This window comes from Podarcis tiliguerta (assembly GCF_965153285.1).
Source record: "Podarcis tiliguerta genome assembly, chromosome: 16".
NCBI lineage: Eukaryota > Metazoa > Chordata > Lepidosauria > Squamata > Lacertidae > Podarcis > Podarcis tiliguerta.
In genome coordinates, this window is record NC_139549.1 from 39,978,839 (window position 1) to 40,002,785 (window position 23,947).

Genomic DNA, 23,947 nt, shown 5'->3' on the forward strand with positions numbered 1-23,947 from the left:
TTCTTAAGAAGTTTTGCAAATCTCATACAAAATATTGTGCAAAGTCAGTTCTGTTCATGGCCTAAGGCTGCAATCATAACTGCACTTACTTGGGAGTAAGCTCCATTGAATTCAGTAGGACTGAAAATTACATAAATTAAGAGCAAATACATTGTTTTACATGTGCAGCCAGGACAGCCACATCTTATCTCTCCTCCTCTTTCCCAAAGCTCAGTGCAAACGACTGGAGGGTGGTTTAGACAAACTTAAAGAAGCTACAATTCAGCTGGATGAGCTCAACCTGAAGCTTGCTGAGCAAAGGATTGTGCTGGCAGAGAAATCAGCGGCCTGTGAAGCCTTATTACAGGAGATTGCAACTAACACAGCAATTGGCAAGTGTTTCTTACAGTCATAATTCACTCAGGTTTAGAGGACTTACCCCACAAACTAAACTGGGCTCTCTTGGGTAGCTCTCTTTTTATTCATTTTTATTCCCTAGCAGATCACAGGCTGCTAAGCCTAGAAATTCTCATGTGCTGAGCCAATTTAGGATTGTGTGCTCTATTATTGCATCTTTCTAAATTTGCATTTATAAGTTGTTGTTTCTCCAAAGATGGATCAAGTCCCAAATAATTTCTTCCTTTTTTGATTTTTGGTTGTGGGGAGAGGAAGAATCATCCAGTACCTTTAGGAAGAACCCTAACTAAATTTACCAGTAACCTTTCATTAGAGGAGTTAAATGCATCACTGATTCAACCTACAATGGGGTCTGGTTTTATCTGATGAGTCAAGAAAACCAACTGAAAATGTAACACTTCCTTCCATGCATGGCACACTGTGGTCTGAACTGTTGGGATGATGAAGAAAACTATGCAAGGAAATAGGTAAAGGTAAAGGTACCCCTGCCCGTACGGGCCAGTTGTGTCCGACTCTAGGGTTGCGTGCTCATCTCGCTCTAGAGGCTGTGAGCCGGCGCCATCCAAAGACACTTCCGGGTCACGTGGCCAGCGTGATGAAGCTGCAGCTGGTGAGCCAGCACCAGCGCAGCACACGGAAACGCTGTTTACCTTCCCGCTATAAAGCGGTACCTATTTATCTACTTGCACTTTGACGTGCTTTCGAACTGCTAGGTGGGCAAGAGCTGGGACGGAACGACGGGAGCTCACCCTGCCGCGGGGATTCGAACCACCGACCATACGATCGGCAAGTCCTAGGCACTGAGGTTTTACCCACAGCGCCACCCGCGTCCCTTATGCAAGGAAATAATCTCTATCAAATTCATCTGAATAACACACCCCACACTGTAGTGTTGTTACATGATTCCCCTCCCTCCCACAACTGAAGCGATGGTTTTAGAAAAGCCATAATTGGAACAGTGGCGTTGCAATGGGGGTGCAGGGGCGCGCGGGGGGTGCCCCGGGTGCCATATCTGGGTGTGTGTGACAAGAAGGCTCCTGCGAGGACTCACCTTGCTGCGGCGTCGCGAGCAGCCATTGCACCGCCGCAGTCCCATGTGGAGGATCCTCCGTTGGTGGCTGCAGCCGCGAGCAGAGGATCCCGGTGCTGGCGGCAAACCGCTATGTACAGTGCATGTGTGGTGCTGCACGCATGCACTGTACATAACGGCGCTGCACATGCACTGTACATAGTAGTTTGCTGCTGGTGCCTCTCGAGCTCCGTATGGACGGTGGTGGGATCCCTCCAGCGCCGCTACAGCCGCATGTAGAGGATCCTCCGTTTGCGGCTGCAGCAGCTGCAAACCACTATGTACAGCGCATGTGTGGTGTCACTACGTACGGCGCATGCGTCATACATAGCGATGCCACACATGCGCCCTGTGTAGCGATGCCCTGCCCCGGGTGTCACATTGCCTTCGTTCACCCCTGCATTGGAATTCAAATGTTGTTGGACTACAACCCAGCAATGCCAAAAGCTTCCCCTCGCCTGCATTGTAAAAGTGCATCAGAATTGTAGCAGTGTTGAAGAAGCTGATGCCAGCTCTAAGGAGTAATTTTTGCAATCATCGCTGTCCTACATATTAGCTGAGGAGAAGAAAAAGCTGGCTGTGGAAAAAGCCATAGAAATAGAAGAGCAGAACAAAGTCATTGCAGTGGAGAAGAAGGACGCCGAAACAGCCCTGGCAGAAGCCATGCCCATCTTGGAGGCCGCAAAACTAGAACTTCAGAAGCTTGACAAATCTGATGTCACTGAGATCAGGTACTTGAACTGCGGCCGTCCTGCCACAGGAAATGACTTTACACACAGAAATGTCCATTGCTCATCATAAGCACTCACACCAGCTCTAATACCAATTTTGTATCCGTATTGCACCTATTTAAAGTTTGCTTACCATCTGTTTCCAATCACATTGTAGGAGACAATCTGTCCAGTTGAGTTATGTCCTCTCCTTGGGGACAGAGGACTAGTTGCCTTTAGTAGCTAAAGGGGAGGCAGATTACACACGGCCCTCCAGCTGCCTGCAACTCACCAGCAACGAGGGGCATGGGGTTTTCTTGGGCTTTTCTCTCCCTCCACTCTCTTTTCCAATACATTTCTTTTTGTGTCTAGGTCGGGGGGTGGGGGTGGAATTAACCTGTGGCTCTCTCTACTCCCAGCACTAGTCAGCATGACCAATAGCCAGGAATGATAAGAGCTATAGTCAAGCAGCATCTGAAGGGCCACAGGTTAACCACTCTTGGTCTAGGCTGCTGAACCCAAGCTCTGTCCTTCACATTTAAATATTTTCATTCCTGTTACTTTTGGCAGGAATGTTATCAGATTCTCATCTTTGGCAGGTGGGAGGAAGGCAGAGAGCTTTCCCCTCCTTTCCTGTCCGATTGATGGGTAAGCCAGCCTTGTTGAAAACCACACGTGACATGTGGGGTTTCTGGAAAATGAAGGAACAAAAAACATGAAAACATAAGCACAAAGAATTTGACTAGAGTTCTTCGCAGGCTGTCAAAGAGTGTGTCCAGTTGGTCTGTGCTACTCAGAGGCAGGCTTGAGCTCCCCCTGGGCCATTCCCAGCCTAGCCCAGTGCAGCTCAGTTAAGGTCTTCCGAGACTCAACATTTCAAGGAGGGAGAAAATCTGTAAGCAATTGGCTGGATAGTTCCATCGGTAAAAGCATGAGACTTTTAATCTCAGGGTTGTGGGTTTGAGCCCCACATTGGGCGAAAAGATTTCTGCATTGCAGGGGCCTCGACTAGATGACCCCAGGGGTTCCTTCCAACTCTGAAATTCTGTGATTTATTTTTGCATTTCAGGTCCTTTGCTAAGCCCCCTAAGCAGGTGCAGACTGTTTGTGAGTGCATCCTTATCATGAGAGGCTACAAAGAACTCAACTGGAAGACAGCCAAAGGAATGATGTCAGAGGCCAACTTCCTACGCTCCCTTATGGAAATCGATTTTGATTCGATTAATCAGAGTCAAGTGAAATCCGTCCGAGGTAAATTGCAAAGCGGCAGAATTAATCGTACCCTTGAAACTGCATTTTACAGTCTGATACTGCAAATGTCACACAGTCTTCTTTTCAGGGATTCATAGTTGTATATGGCACTTCTTGTTTCTCAAGGTCAGGGCTGGTTCTTGGGGCAGCCCAGGTCATAGCAAACTTGCCTTGGCACTTACCTGCAGCCCACAGGGTTATTGGTAATGGAAGAACCTCTGGGAGGGGAAAGAGCAGTCCACCAGAAACAGGCACTGGTGATTCCCGCCCCCTCTTCTCCAGTTGACTGTCCCCCATGCCCAGAGCCATTTGACACCAGCATCCATGTGGATAGGGAGGGAGCAAACTACTCTTGCTACAGCTATGCTGGTTTTATTTTAGGTGTGTGGCTTTAATGTATCCACTGCATTCTATAAATCAGGGATGGGGAGCCTCCATACGCTGTTGGACCCCAGCTCCTGTCAGCCCCAGCCAGCTTAACCAATGGACAGGGATGATGGCAATCTGTCACAGTCTTGACAGGAGTGAGAGAGGAATTAACTCTGTGTTGTCAAAAGTACAAGATAGGGAAAGGCATGTCCATCAGTCCTACATCTCTCAGCTACTCTTAGGTGTGCATCTGATGAGGCAGTGGATGCAACAGTGAGGCCCTGCCCCTAACCTCACTTTATGTATCCCGCACACCTGAGCTGTGTGCAAGCAGTGCAAGGCCTGCATGTGACCTTCTGTTCCTCCCACTTCAATCCTCTTCTGGTCCTGGGAAATAAGTGTTTTAGCCTTGAAACTGTCAATTAACTCTGACATTTTAAATTTGGAGGACTGCTAAAGAACTTGAACACAACCTTTGAAGAAATGGAAGTTGTCAGCAGAGCCGGTTTAGGGATGCTGAAATTTGTGGATGCTGTTATGAGCTACTGTGATGTAGCTAAGGAGGTCAAGCCAAAGAGAGAAAAGGTACAAGGGGAAAACAGGGAAGTGGCAGTAAACAGAATGAGGGCCAGGCTAAATGTGACTTGGGAGGAGGGATGGAGGAGGAATTTGATTCAGTTTGCACTTCAAGGCAAGCATACCTAATTTGCATTTTCTGTAACAATATTCAAACAAATCACAGCCATCCTTTGAAATTTGCACTTCTCCAAAGTTTACATTGCAGTTTTCCAGCCAAGTAATGCATAGAAAAATGCATATATGAAGACTTAAAAAAAATAAATCCACAAATTAATGGTGAAATATGGAGAACTGAACTTACAGGGAAGTTTTTAATGACTGATGTTTTAATGTATCTTTTGTTGGAAACCACCCAGAGTGGTTGGGAAAACCCAGCCAGATGGATGAGCTAGAAATAACAACAACAACAGAAAAACATAAAATAGAAATTGACACGTTGCCCATCCCTATGTGGAATTTGCATGATTGGCATTCCCAGTGTCTCTTTATTTATTTATTTTCAAAGTTCCAGGGGGTCTGATTTGGCACACCATGGCACCACTCTCCCCAGAATTGCTCTTGATAGCCATGAAAGGGAAACCAAACAGGCCTCTGCGCAACTATGTTGGGGTGTGATTTACACTAGGGAATCAGTACAGGGACACCATCCAGGCCACTGAGGCTCCAAATTGGACCCCATGTGTTGGATTTTTCACAGAATCATAGAATGGTAGAGTTTAAAGGGACCACGAGGGTCATCTAGTTCAACCCCCTGCAATTCAGGAATCTTTTGCCCAACATGGGGCCCAAACCCACAATCCTGAGGTTAAGAGTCTCATGCTTTCTTGTCTATGTTGAGATCTTTAGTCACACATTACATCTAGCATGGTGCTGTTTTGAGGAGATTACCAGAAGCTACATATCCAAAGAGTTTTGAAAAATGTTTTAGGGACTATACCACCATAGCTAAAGGGTGAAACATGTCTTCTTTTTCATCTGCACCACAAACATGTGTTTATTTTATACCAATTTACTTGCCATACTTTCTCTCTGAGAAGCCTGGGAATTGTTGTTTGGTGAGGATGTTGAGAATTTCTGTTAGAGATCCTTTTCCTTTCCTCACTTGCCTTCTTTTCATGGTGCTCTGTAATGCCTATTGTTACTGGCCGCCCCAATCTCTGTTGAGTGATGCAAAATTCCAAAGATCTAGACACTTAATCAGGGTTTATATTTCTGTTGGATAATTAGGCATAAGGAAGACTGTAGTGTCTTTATGATTTATTGTTTATTTACACATATTTATAGCTAAGTCTTGATGGAGAGAAGGTTCCAAGCATCATATCTCAAAGAGGCTTGCTCCCCATAGCAGCACAGCATTGGATTCAAAGACAACCAAAATACCATCTTTGTGTCTCCTCCACACAGCTTCTCTCCCTGCCAGTCTGCATGGCACCTGGCCCTACCTTTCTACTTTCCCAAAACTTTTGCTAAAACATAACCTAATCCCCATGCAAAAGGACACTTTCTGTGGTGACATCACACCTCTTGTAACCTGGGCAACCTCCCCCTCCCAACTCTGCTATTGCCTTTTGATACCTAACACCCTCTGGGGGATGGAACCCAACCCCCCTTCTTGTCTGAGACTGAATGTCCCAACTTTTGTCAGTGTAATGACTCTGCCATCACCTGTTTTGTTCTTTGATAGTACCTCTCTCAGCTAATCTCCTGAGGAAGCTGTCTTGACTTATGTTTTAGGCCTTGCTAAATCCACTGATCCAACCCCACATTTACTAATTTCAGAAATAATGGGGAGAACCTGGCACCAAGGAATTTTAGGGGACCCTTCCCCCCTGCAAAGCCATAACAATATTTTATGGATTACATTAATCTATTGTTGTTGTGAAATGCATGCTGCAGTTTGTCCTGTGATTGAGCAACCCCGCACCCCAGTTTTTCAGTGATGGGCAAATAGAAGATCAGATGTTTTAAAAAGAGATGCTTCCTATGATTCCTTCTGAGCTTGCTATGCTAGTGAAGCAGCCTCCCCCCAAACTCCATATCCTGCTATTTTCATGCCATTCCAGCCCTACAGACAGCTCACCTGGAAGAGGCAGGAATCAAAGTGCTGAAAATTGGAGAAACTATTGGATGTGGTCAGGGGCAGATTGTCCCCATGGAAATCAGCTGGGCCTTGAACGTTTTGCAAAGCTTTTCGAAGTGGGCTGATGGTTGAGGGCTGCTGTATGTTTGAGGTCCTGCCTTATTCAGCTGATTGTCCTCCACACAGGTGGCCAGACTGGAACGGAATTTCTTCTTAAGTAAGCGTGAACTGGAGAAGATCCAGAATGAGCTGACAGCCATCCAGAATGAGCTGAAAGCTCTGGGAGATAAGTACGAGGCAGCCATAAGGGAAAAACAGCAGCTTCAGGAAGAAGCTGAACTTATGGAACGGCGTCTTATTGCTGCTGACAAACTTATCTCAGGATTGGGATCTGAAAATATAAGGCAAGTGAGGCTTCTCTGAAGGGGCCAAGTACATTATAGTCAGCACCAGAAGTTCTCTATTGAATGTTTAGAGTGGAAATTGGAGGGGAGGTTTAGCAACACCTCTTTGCATATCTAGTAAATCTGTAGAACTGCAGCCTACTAAGAGAAGCAGTTTTCTCTCTCCATCCTTTCTTAGGGATGGGGAGGAATTTCATCAAGTCTACCTTTAAAGGTGAGACTACCTAATCAGCCTTTCCAAAAAAGCATGTAAAACACAACACAGCCACTTTCAAAATTTGCATTTATTTGAATTTTGCAATGCAGCTCTCCAGCCAACCAATCTGCACAAAAATACTTATAGTAGGGTAATGTGTGTATAGAAATGCATATATTTGTGAAAATAACATACAAAAATGCATTAGAGGAAATTGTAAATGTGTATATCAGGCAAAATTTCATGCAAAAATGTGTTTATTAGGAGAGGTTTGCTGATGAATTTTCCTGAGGACTTTTTTAAAAATTCACAAACTGCTGTGGAAATATGGAGAACCTGAGAGAAACTAAAACTGACAGATTCAGTCATCCCTAATATGTTGTCTGTAGTTGTTGATTTCAAATATAGTTCTGCTATTGTTACAAGTGGTGCCTTTTGGTGTCTATTTGTTACTTGGCCCTTTCGCCCATAATGTCCCCCTGCCCCATTTTTATTCAATAAGCCAGGAGAAGATGGTATTAATGATGGAGGAAATGGATACCTGCAGTTCTCCACAACTGTCATAGTTCCCACACATTGGTAGAAATGACACCCTGATGCATGGTACTAAATTTCTCTCAGCCAGACAGGATTGCCAAAATGGCTTCCCAAATTTGTCATCCCAAAATAGGGGAGTTTTACCTTAGCTGTGCCAGCGACTACATAGATTGCTGTTTCTAGCTGCACAGCTTGTAGAAGCTGCCTACAATTCACTCCTGCTACACAAACTGTCTCCTGCCATGGAGAAACCTATCCTGAAGATAGTTTTTTTTCTTTTCTGCTTGTTAAGCCATGTCAGTAAATCAATGCAGATTGTTAAGTTTTCTCCTGAACCTCTCAGTGACTTTTGATGTCATCAACCGTGGTATCTTTCTGGGTTGTCTTGCTGGGCTGGGCTAGCCTTTGAGTCTTTTCTGAGAAAATGGACTCAGTGGTTGGTGCGAAGGGATTTTTGCTTTGCCTTGTGGTCTTTGGTGCTGCACATTCTGTTCTGTTCCCACACTTTTTAATATCAGCATGAAACTAGTGGAGGAAGTATTCCAGAATTGTGGGTTGCAGTGTCACCCCGTAGTGGCTGGCAGGGTGGGCTGGGCTGGGCTGATCTCCCAGTAAGTGTTCCTGCTGCTTACCGCGAGGGGCAAGGCAACAGGGATCTTGGTGTGGTGCAGTCTTCATTGGATTAATTAACTTATTATTAATCTACTAGAGGAGCTCTGTTTTCCTTCGTTTTTGGCCAGGTGGATGAATGATTTGGAAGAATTAAAGAAACGACAAGTGAAACTGTTGGGAGACTGTCTGCTGTGTGCCGCCTTCCTGAGCTACGAAGGTGCCTTTACCTGGGAGTTTCGTGACGAGATGATTAAGGATGTTTGGCAATCAGATATCCATGAGCGAGATATTCCTCTCAGCAAGCCTTTCAGATTAGAAAACCTGCTGACTGATGACGTTGAGATTAGCAGGTAGGGATGGGCCTGTTCCTTTTATGTCTCAGTTTTAACATCTCTGTGGTTTCCACAGCATCTTCCTGCCAATGGGCTTCAGAGCCAAGGCCAAACCACCTTTCAGTTTATGATTTTCTCCCTCCACAGCATATTACGCACCCTTTCATTCAGTGGCTATTTTGTCCCCCTGACTAGAGTCCCTAGGGTCCCTTGTGCCATTGGCAAGGAGCTGTATTGACACCGCTCTCCAGAAAAAAATCACTTTACCACAATAGCTACATTAGAAATTACTACGTTTTACACGATCCAAGTGTTCAAAGCAAGGTGGGGGGAGGAATTGCATGTCTTTGTACCATAGTGCACTCACAGTGATTTCAAAACAGACAATTAGGGTGAAGTTGGCAGTGAAGCTTTTCCTTAACTGACCCCAACAAACCGTTTCCAAAACAGGGTGACTAAGGGTCTTCAAGCATGGCAGTTTAAATTGGGCCTTTGTGGCAGTTTTAGTTTGGTGAAGGAAGGACCCTAGGGAGTGTGCGTCTGTGTGTGTGTGACCCCACTTTCTAATAAGCACTTCTCCACCTCTTTCTCTCCTCTCTTCATCATCTGGGACTGGGGATGCAGATGGGAGAGGCGTCCAGGGTCTTCTGGACTCAGCCCAGCTGGCTGGTCTTCCCAGGCTCTCAGGGCTGCTGCTCCCTGGCACACAGTTCAGCTTGATGGAAGCTATGGATGGGGAGGGGAGCCAAGCCTGCCAATGCTGCAGAAGGGCAGGCTGGCCAAATGGGGAAGCCCAAACAATAAATTGGGGAGGGTGGGAAAGGGATAGGAGAGGGTTCATTGTGGGCTCCATCCCTCAAGAGGTGCTAAACACTTCCCTGAAAGAGAAGGAAGGTGGGCTGTGTAAAGGCGAAAGGAGCGAAGCTCAGAGGCATACCACACACAGTGATTTCTGGGTGATTTTTCTGCCTCCTCAGGGCCTATGGTTTCACTAACTCCGAGGTACGTCTCTGCCCCTGACATAGCTCAAGCATACACAAACATTCACACTTATTTTTTCAGCTGACGGGTTCTCTTTTGCCATACAAAAGTTAATTGCTCTAATTTCAGGTGGGGGTCTCAAGGTCTACCTCCTGATGAGCTCTCAGTTCAAAATGGCATTCTCACCACACGGGCCAGCCGTTTCCCGCTATGTATTGACCCACAGCAACAAGCGTTAAATTGGATCAAGAGGAAAGAAGAAAGAAATAACCTCAGGGTAAGGCTAATTTTTCCTTTTAAAAGGAAATTACACAGCTTAAAACCTTTCCATATTACTGGAAATTGGCCAGTGAACCATCCTGGAGAATAAGGGACAGACTGATTAAGGCCAACAGAACACTTTAAGGTAGACTTAGAAGAGGGATCATCAACCCAGCAGCCATGGGCACCAGGTGGGTGGCCTAGGGTATTCTTAATTTTAGAAAACAAATTTTAGATTATTTCATTTTTGGTGTGTGTGCGCTTCCTGGTGTTGGGGAATATTCTCTGTTGTTATCAGACAGCAACAGCATTGTTGTGGGGGGGGGGCGGGGGGCAGGAAGTAAACAATGACTGCATTGTCTCTCATTTTCTTTTATGCCATGCCCCACCCCATGACATCCATTTTGTGCTGAACTATGCTCCCATGGCGTTTCCGTGTGCGGCTCTGGCTCGCCAGAGCAGCGATGTCACGCTGGCCACGTGACCCGGAAGTGTCTCCGGACAGCGCTGGCCCCCGGCCTCTTGAGTGAGATGGGCGCACAACCCTTGAGTCTGTCAAGACTGGCCTGTACGGGCAGGGGTACCTTTACCTTATGCTCCCATGGCAGCCATTTTGTTACTGGTGCCTGCAGCATTTTGCAGAATGTGCCTGCTATTCCAAAAAGGTTGGTGGCCCCTGACCTAGAACTTCAAGGTAGGTTCAAATACATGGATGGAGCTCAGTAATAGGTGACTCTTACTGATGTAGTGGACCTCTGTATACTGATTGCAGTGGATCCAAACTACATACACTAAAATAACCACCACAGGTTATCTTTCTGGATTTTGTCTGAGGGAAATCCTAGATACATGGAGTATCTAGTTGAACAAATAAGAAAGATTTATTGTATAGAATAAAGTGGATAAAACAAAGAATGTATCCGGAAGTAATGTGCTTTCAGGAAACAGTTAACCTATTAGTAAGTATACTAAATCTAATGCATGTTACAGGCTTCTAAAAAAAGTAGTAAACACACAGCTTCTTTCAAACTTCAGTTGCTTAAGTTCAGTTTTTACACTTCAGATAGTTGTTACAGGTTTCCAGACTAGATGGGAAATGCTCAGCTTATATGGAGTTATTTTACTTCCGTTCCTTAAGTTTAATTACTTCAGTGATACAGCTTAATACTTGGCTTCATATACAAGCTTCATACACAGCTTCCTTCACAGCTTAGCACTTTAGTTCCTACAGAAGGTGGTACTTTTTGTCAGTTATCCAACCTTTTAACAATCACACTCCCAAGTTATTCCAAATGGTCTTCTCTTTCTAGAAGATCTCTCCTCCCCTGACTGGAATGAGACCCAAGGAGACGGTGTCCTCACAGCTTCTACTTCTCCTGGCTCAAACTCAGCCCTCCACTTAACTGAATACTCTCACAAAACCTTAAACAGTATCTTCCAATCTAATCTCAGAGAATCCTTTCTCTAGCTTCAGATATTTTCCTCAGAGTGGGTGTTTCTATCCAGAACCAACTCCCTCTCCTCTCTCCCTCCAGCTCTCTCTTACACCATCCCCATCTCCATCTCAGAAACTGCCCCTTTTCTTCTCCCACCCAAAGCGCTGCTCCACCCCCCACTGACTAGCTGTCTTGGTAGCCAATTAGAGAGAGGCTCCAGCTCTCTGGCAGAATTCTGAGGCATTGCATCACCAGACTCTGGTCTGACTCTGCTGTCCGTCACACAGGGACCTGCCTCAGGTTTCTCAATAAGCTGTGTTGTATTGTTGGAGTGGAGGATGTCAAATGATTGGGCCTACTTGAAGTTTACTTCAGATATTTGGCCTACCCTTAGTTTTTCTGTCAAATGAAATAAAAATATGCAGTTGCAGAGAGCATAACCTTTCAGTTTTAAAATGCTTGTTTTGATCATGCTGAAATAGGACTTAGGAGATGAAGCGCTGCATAAGGCAATTTAACTACTCATCATGCTCATATATCCATATCTCATTCTTTCTCAGATGGCTTCCTTCAATGACCCTGATTTCCTTAAGCAACTCGAAATGGCCATAAAATATGGGAATCCTTTCTTGTTCCATGATGTTGATGAATACATTGACCCTGTGATTGATAATGTATTAGAAAAGAACATAAAATGTGCCCAGGGCCGAACATTCATCATTCTTGGAGACAAGGAGGTTGACTATGATCCCAATTTCAAGCTGTATCTGAACACCAAACTAGCCAATCCTAAATATTCACCATCAGTGTTTGGCAAAGCCATGGTCATCAACTACACAGGTGAGCAAATTAATTGGGCTGGCAATCAGTCCAGAATTTTTCTATCCACCCACTGGATTATGAGTTGTCCCTGGTTGTATTCCTTCAGCAAAGATCTATAACCTTCACCAATCTAGACACCTTGTAGTCAGGTGGGAAATTCATAGCAGAATTAGATGGATGTAGATTCTACTTTGTTGACCTAAAGTTGTGAATATTCAAAGTTCAAGAGCTGAAGTTAAGCAACGCTAGGATAGTGATACAAGCATTCCAGGGTAAATTAACTCATGTCCTTGGATGTGGCCTTTCTGATCATTTAGCAATCAGCCATTCCATCTGAGGCATTTGAAGAAGCTGCAGGTGGCTCTTCTGAGTTACATAGTTTTCCTGTTGTTTATTTGCTGCCTTGGAGCCATGAGTGGAAAGGTGAGACACAAGATTTACACCTCATCTTTCTTCCATGACACTCAGTCTGGCAAACATGGGCTTCCCTGAGAGTCTCCAATGGAGACACTGCCCCAGGGCGGATCTTGCAGCTTCAGACCATTCCTGGGAGAGCCTCCATTCCCAAGGCATTCTCAACTCTCAAATTGTGCAGTAGATATGAAACCTTGCTCTGTAACTTTTACTGTTGGGTCAGCCTTTTTTGGCGGGGGAATCTTCATGGAGTTTAGTGGGAACTGATGAAAAGTTGGCCCTAGGTTTATTCATCTCAGTCTTTGGAACCAATGCAGTAACTACCAACAAAGCTACTTGATTGATCAAACAGTACTCATGAGAATGTAAGAAGAGCCCTGCTCTTTCCCACAGTGACCACAGGGAAAGTCTGCAAGCAAAACATAACTTGTGGCACCTTTGACCTTATTAAGAGATTTCTAACTGTCATCTTAAAGTTGAGTGAAAGTAATTTTGGAAAACTAACCTAAGTGACTTTGTTAAATTCCTTCCAGTTACTCTGAAAGGTTTAGAAGACCAGCTACTAAGCGTTATTGTAGGATTTGAAAGGCGTGAACTGGAAGAGCAGAGAGAACATCTCATCCAGGAAACGAGTGAAAACAAGAATTTGTTGAAGGATCTGGAAGACTCCCTCCTTCGTGAATTGGCAACTTCCACTGGGAATATGTTGGACAATGTAGACTTGGTGCATACTCTGGAGGAGACAAAGTCCAAAGCTACTGAGGTAGGGGCAATGCGCATAGTCCACCAGAGGGCTGTTTTCCTTTCTCTGGGCCCCACTTTCATAGTATTGTCTCCTTCAGTTCAGGTAGGGATGAGGGAACTTTGTCAGCCCTTGTGGACAACCTATGGGCAGTGGGGGCACATAGCAGTTGCAAGATGGGTGGAACAATAGATGTGACTTACTTGTGTACCGTAGACTATTTTCCAGCCAGGTTTCTACACTTGGATGCATACTTCCAAACAAGAGACACGATCACAGTTCCAGGGCAAATTCCAGCCGGGCATAAGCACTCAGGGAGGGCACAGTGGAGAGCCAATAACAGGCATTGGCTAGGAATAGAGGGCATGGCCTAGAGGGAGTCCCAAGGGCCAGATAAAGAGGACGGGGTTGGCTGCATTTGGCCCCCAGGCCTGAGATTCCTCACACTTGATTGAAGTTCTTGGTTGAAACATAACTATTCCACGGAAAGTACATGCATGAGTAGGCCTGCTTTTTAAGTCTTGAGAAAATAGTCTCCATCCCTTTATGAGTTTGCTTTCCTACTGTCACACCCATAAAGGGGGTGGGAGTGGGGCTAATATTGTAGAGTATGCATTTTGCATGCTCAATTTATTACAGTGGACGATGAAGTGTTCGGATTGGGCTGTTCCTCCTGGGTGTGTTTTGTATAGGGCTGTGAGGACCCTTTGGCGCAGAGGCTGGGGAACGACCACCCTGCTTCCCCATAACAGGCACCCCTTGTGGGCTGACAGTTTGTGGGCTGACAGCCCACAGATTCTGGCCCAGGGTTGCTGCTGGGCCATCGCTGCGACACCCAGTCCAGGACCCGGTAGATGACCCTGTCCTTCATGGAGTGGCATTCTACTTTGGGCGCCTGAATGGGGCGGTCAGGAAGCTGCTCCAGGCTCATGACCTCATGTGCGGGTGCTGGGTCGGGGCTGGTCTCAGGTAGTGGCAGTCTGCTGAGGGCATCCACGTGGCCCATCGCCTTCCTGGGCTGGTGGACCAGTGTATACTGGTAGCCGGTGAGGAAAATCGACCATCTGAGGACGCGGGATGACAGTACTTGAGGGGTCTTGCTTCTCAGGGGCAAAAAGGCCAAGCAGCAGCTTGTGGTCGGTCATGATGGTAAGGGGGTGCCCATATAAGAAATCATGAAATTTCTTTACTCCCTTCACAATTGCCAGGCCCTCTTTGTCTATTTGCGAATAGTTTTTCTCAGCTGTGGAGAGCGTTTGGGAAAAGTAAGCCACTGGCACCTCTCTTCCATCCGGAAGTTGGTGGCCTAGTACAGCGCCAACACCTTAGGGCAAGGCGTCGCATGCCTGCACCACCAGCAACCTCTCGTCAAAGTGCGCCAGGACTGAGTTCGAGACGAGCAGATCTTTGACTGCTTGGACCGTGGCCTCCTGGTGCTGCCCCCACACCCACGGGGCCCGCTTGTCTAACAGCCTGTGTAGGGGCTCCGCTACTGCTGCCTCATGGAGTAAGAAGGCATGGTAAAAGTTCAATAGTCCCAAGAAGGCCTGGAGTTCCGCCTTACCCTTAGGTAACCTTGTCCCCGGTCAGGTGGACTCCGGGTCAGCGCCAGCGGTGAATGGCGGAGTTTCTCTAAGCAGAGGAACTGGCTCCGTGGAAACTGGGCCGCCCGCCGCGGCGAAGGTGGGGACCCGTTAGAAATCCCAGGTGGAGGAAGCCTGGGAACGTGGGGGTTCGGCAGGGCACCAGGAGCGCCTCCCCTACTCGCGGGGAATCCCTAGAAAATCCACCTGTTGCACTCCTAGCAGACACTTTCCCCACGGTGGCAAGGACATGGCTAACCACTGGTACCGGGTATGCGTGAGCCGTAAGGGCCTTGTTTATGGTACATTTGTAGTCTGCGCAGATGCGGACTGAGCCGTTGGGCTTGACGGGTGTGACAATTGGGGTTTCCCAGGGGGCGTTAGGCACCAGCTTGAGCACTCCTTGCTCCACGAGCCGGTCTAATTCAGCAAGTCCTCCACTCGTGGCTCTCCCCGCAGCTTGCGCAGTTCCCCTCTTCCGGACGAGGCTGTCGTGGTGGGTGTGCGGTTTGTATGTGCTGCTGCACTCGGTGCACGTCCTCCCGGTCGGATTCTGAGTCGTCGGTGAGGTCCTCGTGGTGGACCCTTGGTTGGGGCAACACATTTGATTGGAATCCTTGCTCTGACTTCTCAGCAGCTTCCGTTGTGACTGCATGCTGCTTCCCTACAGCCGCTCAGCGCCTTACCCTCAGCGTCTTACCCTCAGCGTCTTTGTGACCCTTTATTCAGGGCATTGGCTTTTCTTCAAGAATCGCTGCTTCTGGAAAGAAAAAAAGAAAGAAAGAGAAATAAAATAAGTTTTGACTCCTTTTTCTCTTGTCCGCTTCAAAGGAGAACTGTCAGTTGCCCTGTCTCCTTCAGCAGCACAAAGGGCTATTGCAACACGTTTGCCTGCAATAATATTTGAATCAGCAGTCTGCTTCAGTGGCTCAATTTCCTCCCACTAAATGTTGATGGTGTCCTTAGAGTCTCTGCAAGGCTTGGGTGCTGGGGGGAGGTAGGCCTTGTGTTTAATTTAGTTTTAGATTTTTGTCACAATGCTGCTGCTTGGCCAGTCTGAAAAACTGAGGAGAAACAGTCTACCTCCCACAATTCTTTGCTTTGAGTCCCGTGCAAGAGGAACAGCCCATTCTGAATACTGCACCATCCACCTAATAAATCTACTATTCAGGTAAGACGAATCGTCCTATTTCTTGCATATGCAGTTAAAGAGTTGGAAAAGATATAATATCAAACCCTGGAAAGCCATTACTGGACTAGATGGACCAGCAAGTTGGCTCTGTATAAAGCAGCTCTCATTCAAGGCTACATAGTCTAGGGAACAATATTTGAGGTGTGGGGAATGGATTTAGGAAATCTTCACTTGTTTCATTTACCCTACATATCCATGCAAGAAATACTATTTTAGCACTATGTCTGAAGTACAGTGCAGATCTTTTTTCAAACGAGGTACATGGATTACATGTTTACTCATTACGACGATCAACTGCAGTTTACACTGTACATCAGAATATTTTATTCCCACTGCCCCCAATATTGTTTAGATTTCCTCATGCTAGAGGGTTCAATTCAGCCTTTGCAACAGATTCAAATTCTTACTTCTTTGTGCAAAATAGGTAACTGAGAAACTCAAGCTGGCTGAAAAAACAGCAACAGATATTGACAGACTGCGAGACGGTTACCGTGCAGCTGCCAAGAGAGGTGCCATCTTGTTCTTTGTGCTGTCCGAGATGGCCCTTGTCAACACGATGTACCAGTACTCCTTGACTGCCTTCTTGGATGTTTTTGGTCTCTCTCTTCGGAAATCAATACCTGACACCATTGTTGCAAAGAGGTTGCGGAACATCATGGACACGTTAACATTTAATGTATACAACTATGGTTGCACAGGTTGGTGTGACTGAAACCTCCCTATAGCAGAAAGTATTATGGGAAGCATCTTCGGTGCAGTGCAAAATGGTGTCCATTCTACATTTGATTTTCATGAACTGCATTCCTCCTCCCTTCAGGTTTCTCTGGTGCAGTGCAAATTCCTTGGCCCTGCACTGTCACCTGAATAATGTGGGCTGATCTTGGGGAGGTATGGCATAAAAATCCTCCTTAGTGCCCAGGAAAATGTGTGTGATCATCAAGCTTTTCCTGAAAATAGATAGTGTCAGGGTTGGGTGATCAGATCAGCAAACTGATACAGAAAAGGATTTCCCAGGGGTGTAGGCTAAGGGTGGAGAAGTAGACAATAGCTTGAGAAATGCCAGCTAAAGCAACTGCAAAGCTGTCCTGGCAAGGTTCCATTACATGGGCCTCAGTATATGATTGGCCAATCAAGATCCCTCTCTTTGACAGCCATGCAGAGGATTGTATCCAATGTTAGTCCTGCTCAGAGTAGGTCCATTGTTTGCGACTTGGGTGCAATGATTTCAGTGGATCTACTCTGGTTGGATACAGACACCGGAGTCCTGCTCACAGAGTCACTTCTGTAGAATGTGCTTGGCAGCTCTTTAGAATTACAGATTTCAAAACGCTCCATCTCCATAGAATCCTTTTCTATATCATTTCGTCTGCTGAGGAATTCCTGGGCATCAACCATGAATTCCCTCTGGTGTATGTTTTAGCATGTGCACTCATTTAACATCAGGCTTCCTCACCATGTCTCTGCATCAGCAGAGAGTCTGTGCGGTGAAACTCACCCAGCACTGCTCTTTCTGGTTGTGCATTGCAGAGGCAAGTGTGAACTGATGGGCAAGTGATCTTTCAGCACAGCTCACTGATCTTCTGAGGGAGGGTCTCCTAATAAGATTCTAAGGCATCAGTTACCTCAGTCCCAGAATTCAGAATGCCTGTGTCATTTTGTGGATCAGAATCATAGTACACCTGGGCTTGCATTTAATAATGGAAGCTGTTGGGGTTTCATTCACAGGCCTGTTTGAGAAGCACAAGTTACTCTTCTCCTTTAACATGACAATCAAGATTGAGCAAGCGGATCACAGAGTCCCTCAGGAAGAACTGGATTTCTTTTTAAAAGGTAGCCAAATACTTCCCAGAACTCAATGCAGATACAGTATTGCAGGATACAAAAGTGTCTTCTTGTCTAGCCAGACTTTTTGTCAATTGTCTATCCTGACTTTTCATCAGTCTTTTTATTTATTTATTGGCTTGGATTTCTGGTCCTTATTATCCATTAGGATGGAAACCTTTTTATAACAACAGATTTTGTTAATGCAGAGGTGAGACTTGACAAAGGTGTAGTTCCATGAGCTTTTGTAGGGCCACCTACATTGTAAAGCCCCTTTCAGTAAATCTACATAATTGAGAGTACTCTTTCCAGCTATGTGAGGTTCTCAGTTTCGGGTAATTTTTCTCTTACATGATGGCAGGAAAGTGAACAATTCAGTTCTTCAACATATTAATGAAATATATTTGCCATTCAGACGAGTGAATTTCTAAAACCTGTCTCCTTATCCATGGATTGTGGTGCTCACATTTTTCTGTCCTGTTTCAAGGCAATATTTCTTTGGAGAAGAGTGCCCGAAAGAAGCCTTGTGCCTGGCTTTCTGATCAAGGCTGGGAGGATGTAATCCGTGTCTCTGAACTGTTCCCAGAAGAATTTGGATCTCTTGCATCTGATTTGGAGGATAATCCAGATGAGTGGAAAGCTGTGAGCAAGATTCTCCATACTGAATGGTCAACCTTGAGTGTTGGGGGTGGGGCCTCTGTCTGTTACTTGTGACTGGTTTTTGAGCGGGCAATACCAGGTCAAGATGTATTGCCTTCAGGCCAGATTCAGCTGCACCCAAGCTGACCTTTGTGGAAGGGTAGTAGGGGTCATGGAGCGATTTTCAGAATCCCTAGTAATTTTCTCCTCCTTTAAGTAGGAAAATCAAATGCTCATGGCATACTGACTTAACCTCTCATTTTTACCAGTGGTATGATATTGATGCTCTGGAACAAACCCCATATCCCATGCACTATGGGAGCAGTCTCAGTGACTTCCAGAAACTGCTGCTTTTGCGTTGCTTCCGAGTGGACCGTGTCTATCGCGCAGTGACTGATTATGTTACTGTCACCATGGGTGTGAAGTAAGTGCTGCTCTTTTCCTCCTTCTTTAAAAAATAGTATTTTACTGTACAAAGCGGGTCATCATCACAACTTGATAAAGTCCCCATTCCCCATGAATCATTCCCTTGTGCTCCCTTTCTCTTCCTCCCCAGATATGTTCAGCCTCCAGTGATCAGCTTTGAAGCCATCTTTGAGCAGAGCACCCCAAATTCACCCATTGTTTTCATTCTAAGTCCTGGCTCTGACCCTGCCAGTGACCTGATGAAACTAGCAGATCGGACAGGTTTTGGAGGGAACCGACTCAAGTTCCTGGCTATGGGACAAGGGCAGGAGAAGGCAAGTTGGATATGAAACCTCAAGTCAGCAGGCTTCCCCTCCTTGGTGCATGTAGGCTTACTGCATTGGTGGGGTAGGAGTTGGTTAGCTCCTCCCACTCGCTCTAGAGACAGGGCTAATGCAAATTAAGTTTCATATACATGCTGAGGAGGCCCCTACCAGTCCTACCTGACCAGAAACAGGGTGCTTCCTCTCCAGTCAGTGCTTTGGAAAGGAATTTTAATGTTCTTGCCAATAATAAATAAATAAATATATCCCTTCCCAAGCAATTGCTTAATGTATGTGGAAAGAGAGTCTACCATTGCTTTAATAAATCAATAGAACTGGTCAGCCAAGTGAGGCCTTGCCTTGACCGCGAGCGAGGGATTCAGAAGCCAGTGCCTTGTCTCTTCCCTCCTGTTGTCTTGCGCATTCTCAGTCTTCTTCTGCTACCCGCTTAGTGCTCAAGCACAAATTTGAAAAGCTGGAAGCAAGGCCAGAGAGTTGCATGAGCATCTTCTGTGTGGACTGAACCACTTGTGCATTGCAGGGGGCTGGACTAGGTGACAGTTGGGCCCCTCCCAACTTTACAATTTTATGATTCTATCGTGAATCAACACACTTCCTGTACGGGCTTTAGTGATCAGGTAGATGTGCTTACTTAAAGTCCAGTTTGACATCTCTTTTAGGTCTGTAAAATGAGTAAACTAGCTTCCTGACAGACTTTTTCAGAATGGATCTCTCTGTGGAATGAAATCCTCACTTTTGGTTAAGGATTCAGTTCCTTCTAAACTAAACCTGCGTCTTGACTCAGGTCCTCTCCTTTCCAGGTTGCCCTACAGTTGTTGGAGAATGCTGTGGCCCGGGGACAGTGGTTAATGTTGCAGAACTGTCATCTCTTGGTGAAGTGGCTGATTGATCTGGAGAAGGCTCTAGAAAGGATTGTTAAGCCACACCCAGATTTCCGCTTGTGGTTGACAACAGACCCTACAAAGGGCTTTCCAATTGGGATCCTCCAGAAATCACTAAAGGTACCAATAAGATGGTGTAACTTCAGGAAGAGGGCTTGATGACCTTCTCTGAATATGGTTTTGTCCTCATGTATCTAAAATCAGATGCTAAAAAGTCAGAGATAAGAAAACTCTTGAGTTCATGCCCCAATATTTTATTTGCCTTTCCATAGGGTTGCTGTATGTCCAGAATTTCCCAGACATATCTGGAATACTGCAGTCAGAAATCGGTAAAATGTTAGGGGACGCCCGGACGTATGGCAACCCATGTAGGCAGTGTCGTTTTTGGCGCTTTCCCTTTAAAATAGCTCAAAAACTTTTCACTATTTGAAACATGGCAACCCTACTTTCTGTGTTGAGGGGAAGGCCTTGGACCTTGGTGGCCAATCAGCTTGAAATATGCTAGAGTCGCCAGTTTTTGTCTCACCATTTTCAGATACACTTTTCTATATTTGAACATGTTGGGCTGCTGTCTGTGCCAAGCTGCGCCTCCATGTCAGTAGGGCAAATGATTTTATAGGAAGCAGCTGGTTGCTTTTATCCTAAGTCTGAGGCATTTATCACAAGCAAGCTGAGCTGATTATTTTTAAATCACAAGCCAGTGAAGCTCTACTAATGATATTTCAACAGTGACTTGGTTTCTCCTCCTGTAAATCCCACATGTAAACCTAATCATTTTGCTAGGCAGATGTTGGAGCAGCAGAGTGACACTTAAGTAACTTTAACTAGGGAAAATTTTCCTCCCAGTCTCCAGTCTCAAGAACAGAGGCAACAGGATTTCAGGAAATATTGTCAGTTCTGGAGGGCCCAGAGCTCAGTGTCGAAGCCCATGCTTTGCACGTAGAACATTCTGGTCTCCTCCGTCAACATCTCTAGTTAAAAGGACCTCAAGCAGCAGGGTCTGGAAAAACCTAAGGCCTTGGATAGTCACGTGGACAATACTGGCTAAGATGCAGGGGCAGTGCAGCCTGTATTGCTGCTTGAGGCGAAATGAGCAGTGCCGCCCTGCCCTGCTGCCACCATTGCCCTCCCTGCCCTTGGACCTTAATAAAGGCCCAAGGCAGAGGACGAGTATAAGGCAGTTTCATATATGGGTTGTGGCCCTGCTTCAGGGGTGGATATAATTTCATAGCTAGGAAGAAGTGACATGGAGAGCTCAATAACTCAGCTTTAAAGAAACAGAAAAGCAAACAAATTCTGCAGTCAGACAATTCTCTGCATATTGGCCAAAGGTATATAAATTAAATTGAAACTCTCTTGGTTGCAGAATTTGTACATTTGGGGCAAGGACTGGGGGATGGAGAATGCAGGCACAGTGTGCATGCTGCACAGGTAAAGGAAGCCACTAAAAGCACCCTCAGGAAGAGGAGTAGCTCAGTGTCAATTTATCTGGCAAATCTAACTGCAAACCTTCATTTTTTCCAATGCACTAGGTTGTCACAGAGCCACCCAATGGGTTGAAACTGAATATGAGAGCCACCTACTTCAAAATCTCTCATGAAGCCCTTGATCAGTGCCCACATCCTGCTTTCAAGGCTTTGGTCTATGTCTTAGCATTTTTTCATGCCGTGGTTCAGGAGAGGAGGAAGTTTGGGAAGATCGGTTGGAATGTGCCTTATGATTTCAATGAATCTGACTTCCAGGTAAGAAGCTTGTGCAGGCCAGCATCTTCCATGGTAAAAGAATCAAGAGCTTCCAGCTTTGCTTTCTTGTTTACATGATAGGTCTCAGTCTTTAAAAGTCTGGTTTATATTGAATAGGACATAGATGCAGCATTATATTTTACAAAAGATTCTTTAGATTTATGTCTCAGATGATCAAGGCGGCTCCTGAGGAGCATGACTCCAATTCCTGGCTGGTGTGTGCAGGCCCTGCTGTCTCTTCTCTCCCTCTGCGGCAGCCAGGTGGAACAGCTGTTCATACACAGTTGGGCTTTTCCATTTTGTTTTGAAGAAGAAGGCACTGTTGGCTTTGAGTGTGGCATTGTCTGAAACTAAAGCAAGCCGGTGCCTACAAATGTCTCAGCAACAGTAACCTCCTTATCCTGCAATAACCCCCTTAGGTCTGCATGGAGATCCTCAACACGTACTTGACAAAAGCATTCCAGCAAAATGATGACAGAATTCCTTGGGGGAGCCTCAAGTATCTCATTGGAGAGGTAAGCAAGCGTGTCGTTGCCAAATTGCTCTGAGCCAGGAAAAAGCGGCCTTATACCAAGCCCATCAAGCACAGCATTGCCTATTTCAGGGGAAGGCAACATGCTGAAGTCCAGAACTGGAGGGCACCATGTTGCCTTTTCCAGAAGATTCCCAGCCCCCAAATCTTGCTGCATGAGGCCCTTTTAACGGGAGGTGCCAAAGTTTGCAATTAATATGCAAAGCAGGTGGAACTCTTATTATAAGAAAGGGGAACCTCATGTTACAGGTACATAGCTGACTGCATCAGACTACTTTTAAATGCTGTTTTAAACATGAAGCAAATATGAAGTTTTTACTTCTGGTTCTGTGGCTTTTGAGAGGTAAAGCATGGCCCTTTCATTAGAGTTTTCCTTTGAACCATGAGAGCTAGTCTTAAGGAAATGAAAAGTGAGAGTATCAAAAGCCTGTGGAAGTTTACTGTTTATTGCTAGGAATGACTTGAGGAAGGAAATTCAGGTCAAATTGATGGGGAAACCCCCAAGTTGTTGATACTGGCCTAAAGAGTCATCTCATCAAACTCCAGGTGATGTACGGTGGACGGGCCATCGACAGCTTTGATCGGCGCATCCTTACCACCTACATGGATGAGTATCTGGGGGATTTCATATTTGACACCTTCCAACCCTTCCATTTTTTCCATGATGAGGATGTTGACTATAAAATCCCTGAAGGGACTACCAAGGATGAGTATGTTGGTAAGCAAAGCTTTGTTGCATCTTGGCTTCCAAATCTATTTTACTGCCACATCTTAAGTAGCCTTGATCTCCTGTATGTTTTGCATGTTGTAGGTATAGTATTGAGGGCATGAATATCTATACCAGCCAGTCCCTCTTCCAAACTGGGGAATTGTGGTTGTCCTGTCAGCCAGCCCTCAGGTCTGTGACTGCTGCTGTTGAATGCCAAGTCAGCCCAGAATAAAATCTCCCTCATCCATGATCTGATTATGGATGAGGAGGCTGATCTGGCATGTATCACTGAAACCTGGGTGGGTCAACAGGGTGGAGTTGGTCTCACCCAGCTGTACCCACCTGGGTACTCAGGGCAGACTCAAGGGTTGGGGAGGGGGAGTTGCTGTGGTCTATAGATTCTCTATCACTGGACTCTCTGTCCAGTTGGGGGCAAACCTAGAATGTGTGTTCCGGGCATTGGGCAATCGGGACAGATTAGGGATTCTGCTGGTTTACCGCCCAGCAGCCTCCCTGCCTGAGCTATTAGGAAGATCTGCCCTCAGAGGCTGAGGGATCCAGTGGGATTCCAAACAGCTTTGTGGGGTTTTCCAGCTGATAGGACTGGCACCCCTGTCAAAGCCCTGGGCGACCTTCGGTTTGGGCACAGAAACAGCTTTGGTCACCCTTTATGATGACCTCTGCTGAGAGAGAGAGAGAAGGGAAACATGTTCCTGTTAATTCTTCTCGACCTCTCAGTGGCCTTCGATACCATCGACCATGGTATCCTTCTGGAGCGGCTGTCTGAACTAGGGGTGGGTGGCACTGCTTTGCAGTGGTTCCAGTCCTACTTGGATGGTCATTCCCAGAGGGAATGCTTTTCAGCCTTGTTGAACCTTCAGTGTGAGGCTGCAGGGCTCAATCCTATC

At 45.9% G+C, this 23,947-nt stretch overlaps 1 protein-coding gene across 1 annotated transcript in view; it reads left to right on the forward strand.

Moving 5' to 3' along the window:
* Positions 1 to 23,947, forward strand: part of DNAH10 (dynein axonemal heavy chain 10) — a 103,080-nt gene that overhangs the window by 74,222 nt on the left and 4,911 nt on the right. The window contains exons 56-73 of the mRNA XM_083418919.1: positions 210 to 371; positions 2,022 to 2,196; positions 3,245 to 3,426; positions 4,244 to 4,380; positions 6,641 to 6,858; positions 8,332 to 8,553; positions 9,646 to 9,793; positions 11,774 to 12,053; positions 12,983 to 13,212; positions 16,391 to 16,664; positions 17,692 to 17,796; positions 18,275 to 18,429; positions 18,696 to 18,850; positions 18,983 to 19,166; positions 19,976 to 20,176; positions 21,589 to 21,798; positions 22,218 to 22,313; positions 22,877 to 23,048. Coding sequence (XP_083275045.1) covers positions 210 to 371; positions 2,022 to 2,196; positions 3,245 to 3,426; positions 4,244 to 4,380; positions 6,641 to 6,858; positions 8,332 to 8,553; positions 9,646 to 9,793; positions 11,774 to 12,053; positions 12,983 to 13,212; positions 16,391 to 16,664; positions 17,692 to 17,796; positions 18,275 to 18,429; positions 18,696 to 18,850; positions 18,983 to 19,166; positions 19,976 to 20,176; positions 21,589 to 21,798; positions 22,218 to 22,313; positions 22,877 to 23,048 — 3,306 coding nt within the window. The remainder of the gene's footprint in view (positions 1 to 209; positions 372 to 2,021; positions 2,197 to 3,244; positions 3,427 to 4,243; positions 4,381 to 6,640; positions 6,859 to 8,331; positions 8,554 to 9,645; positions 9,794 to 11,773; positions 12,054 to 12,982; positions 13,213 to 16,390; positions 16,665 to 17,691; positions 17,797 to 18,274; positions 18,430 to 18,695; positions 18,851 to 18,982; positions 19,167 to 19,975; positions 20,177 to 21,588; positions 21,799 to 22,217; positions 22,314 to 22,876; positions 23,049 to 23,947) is intronic.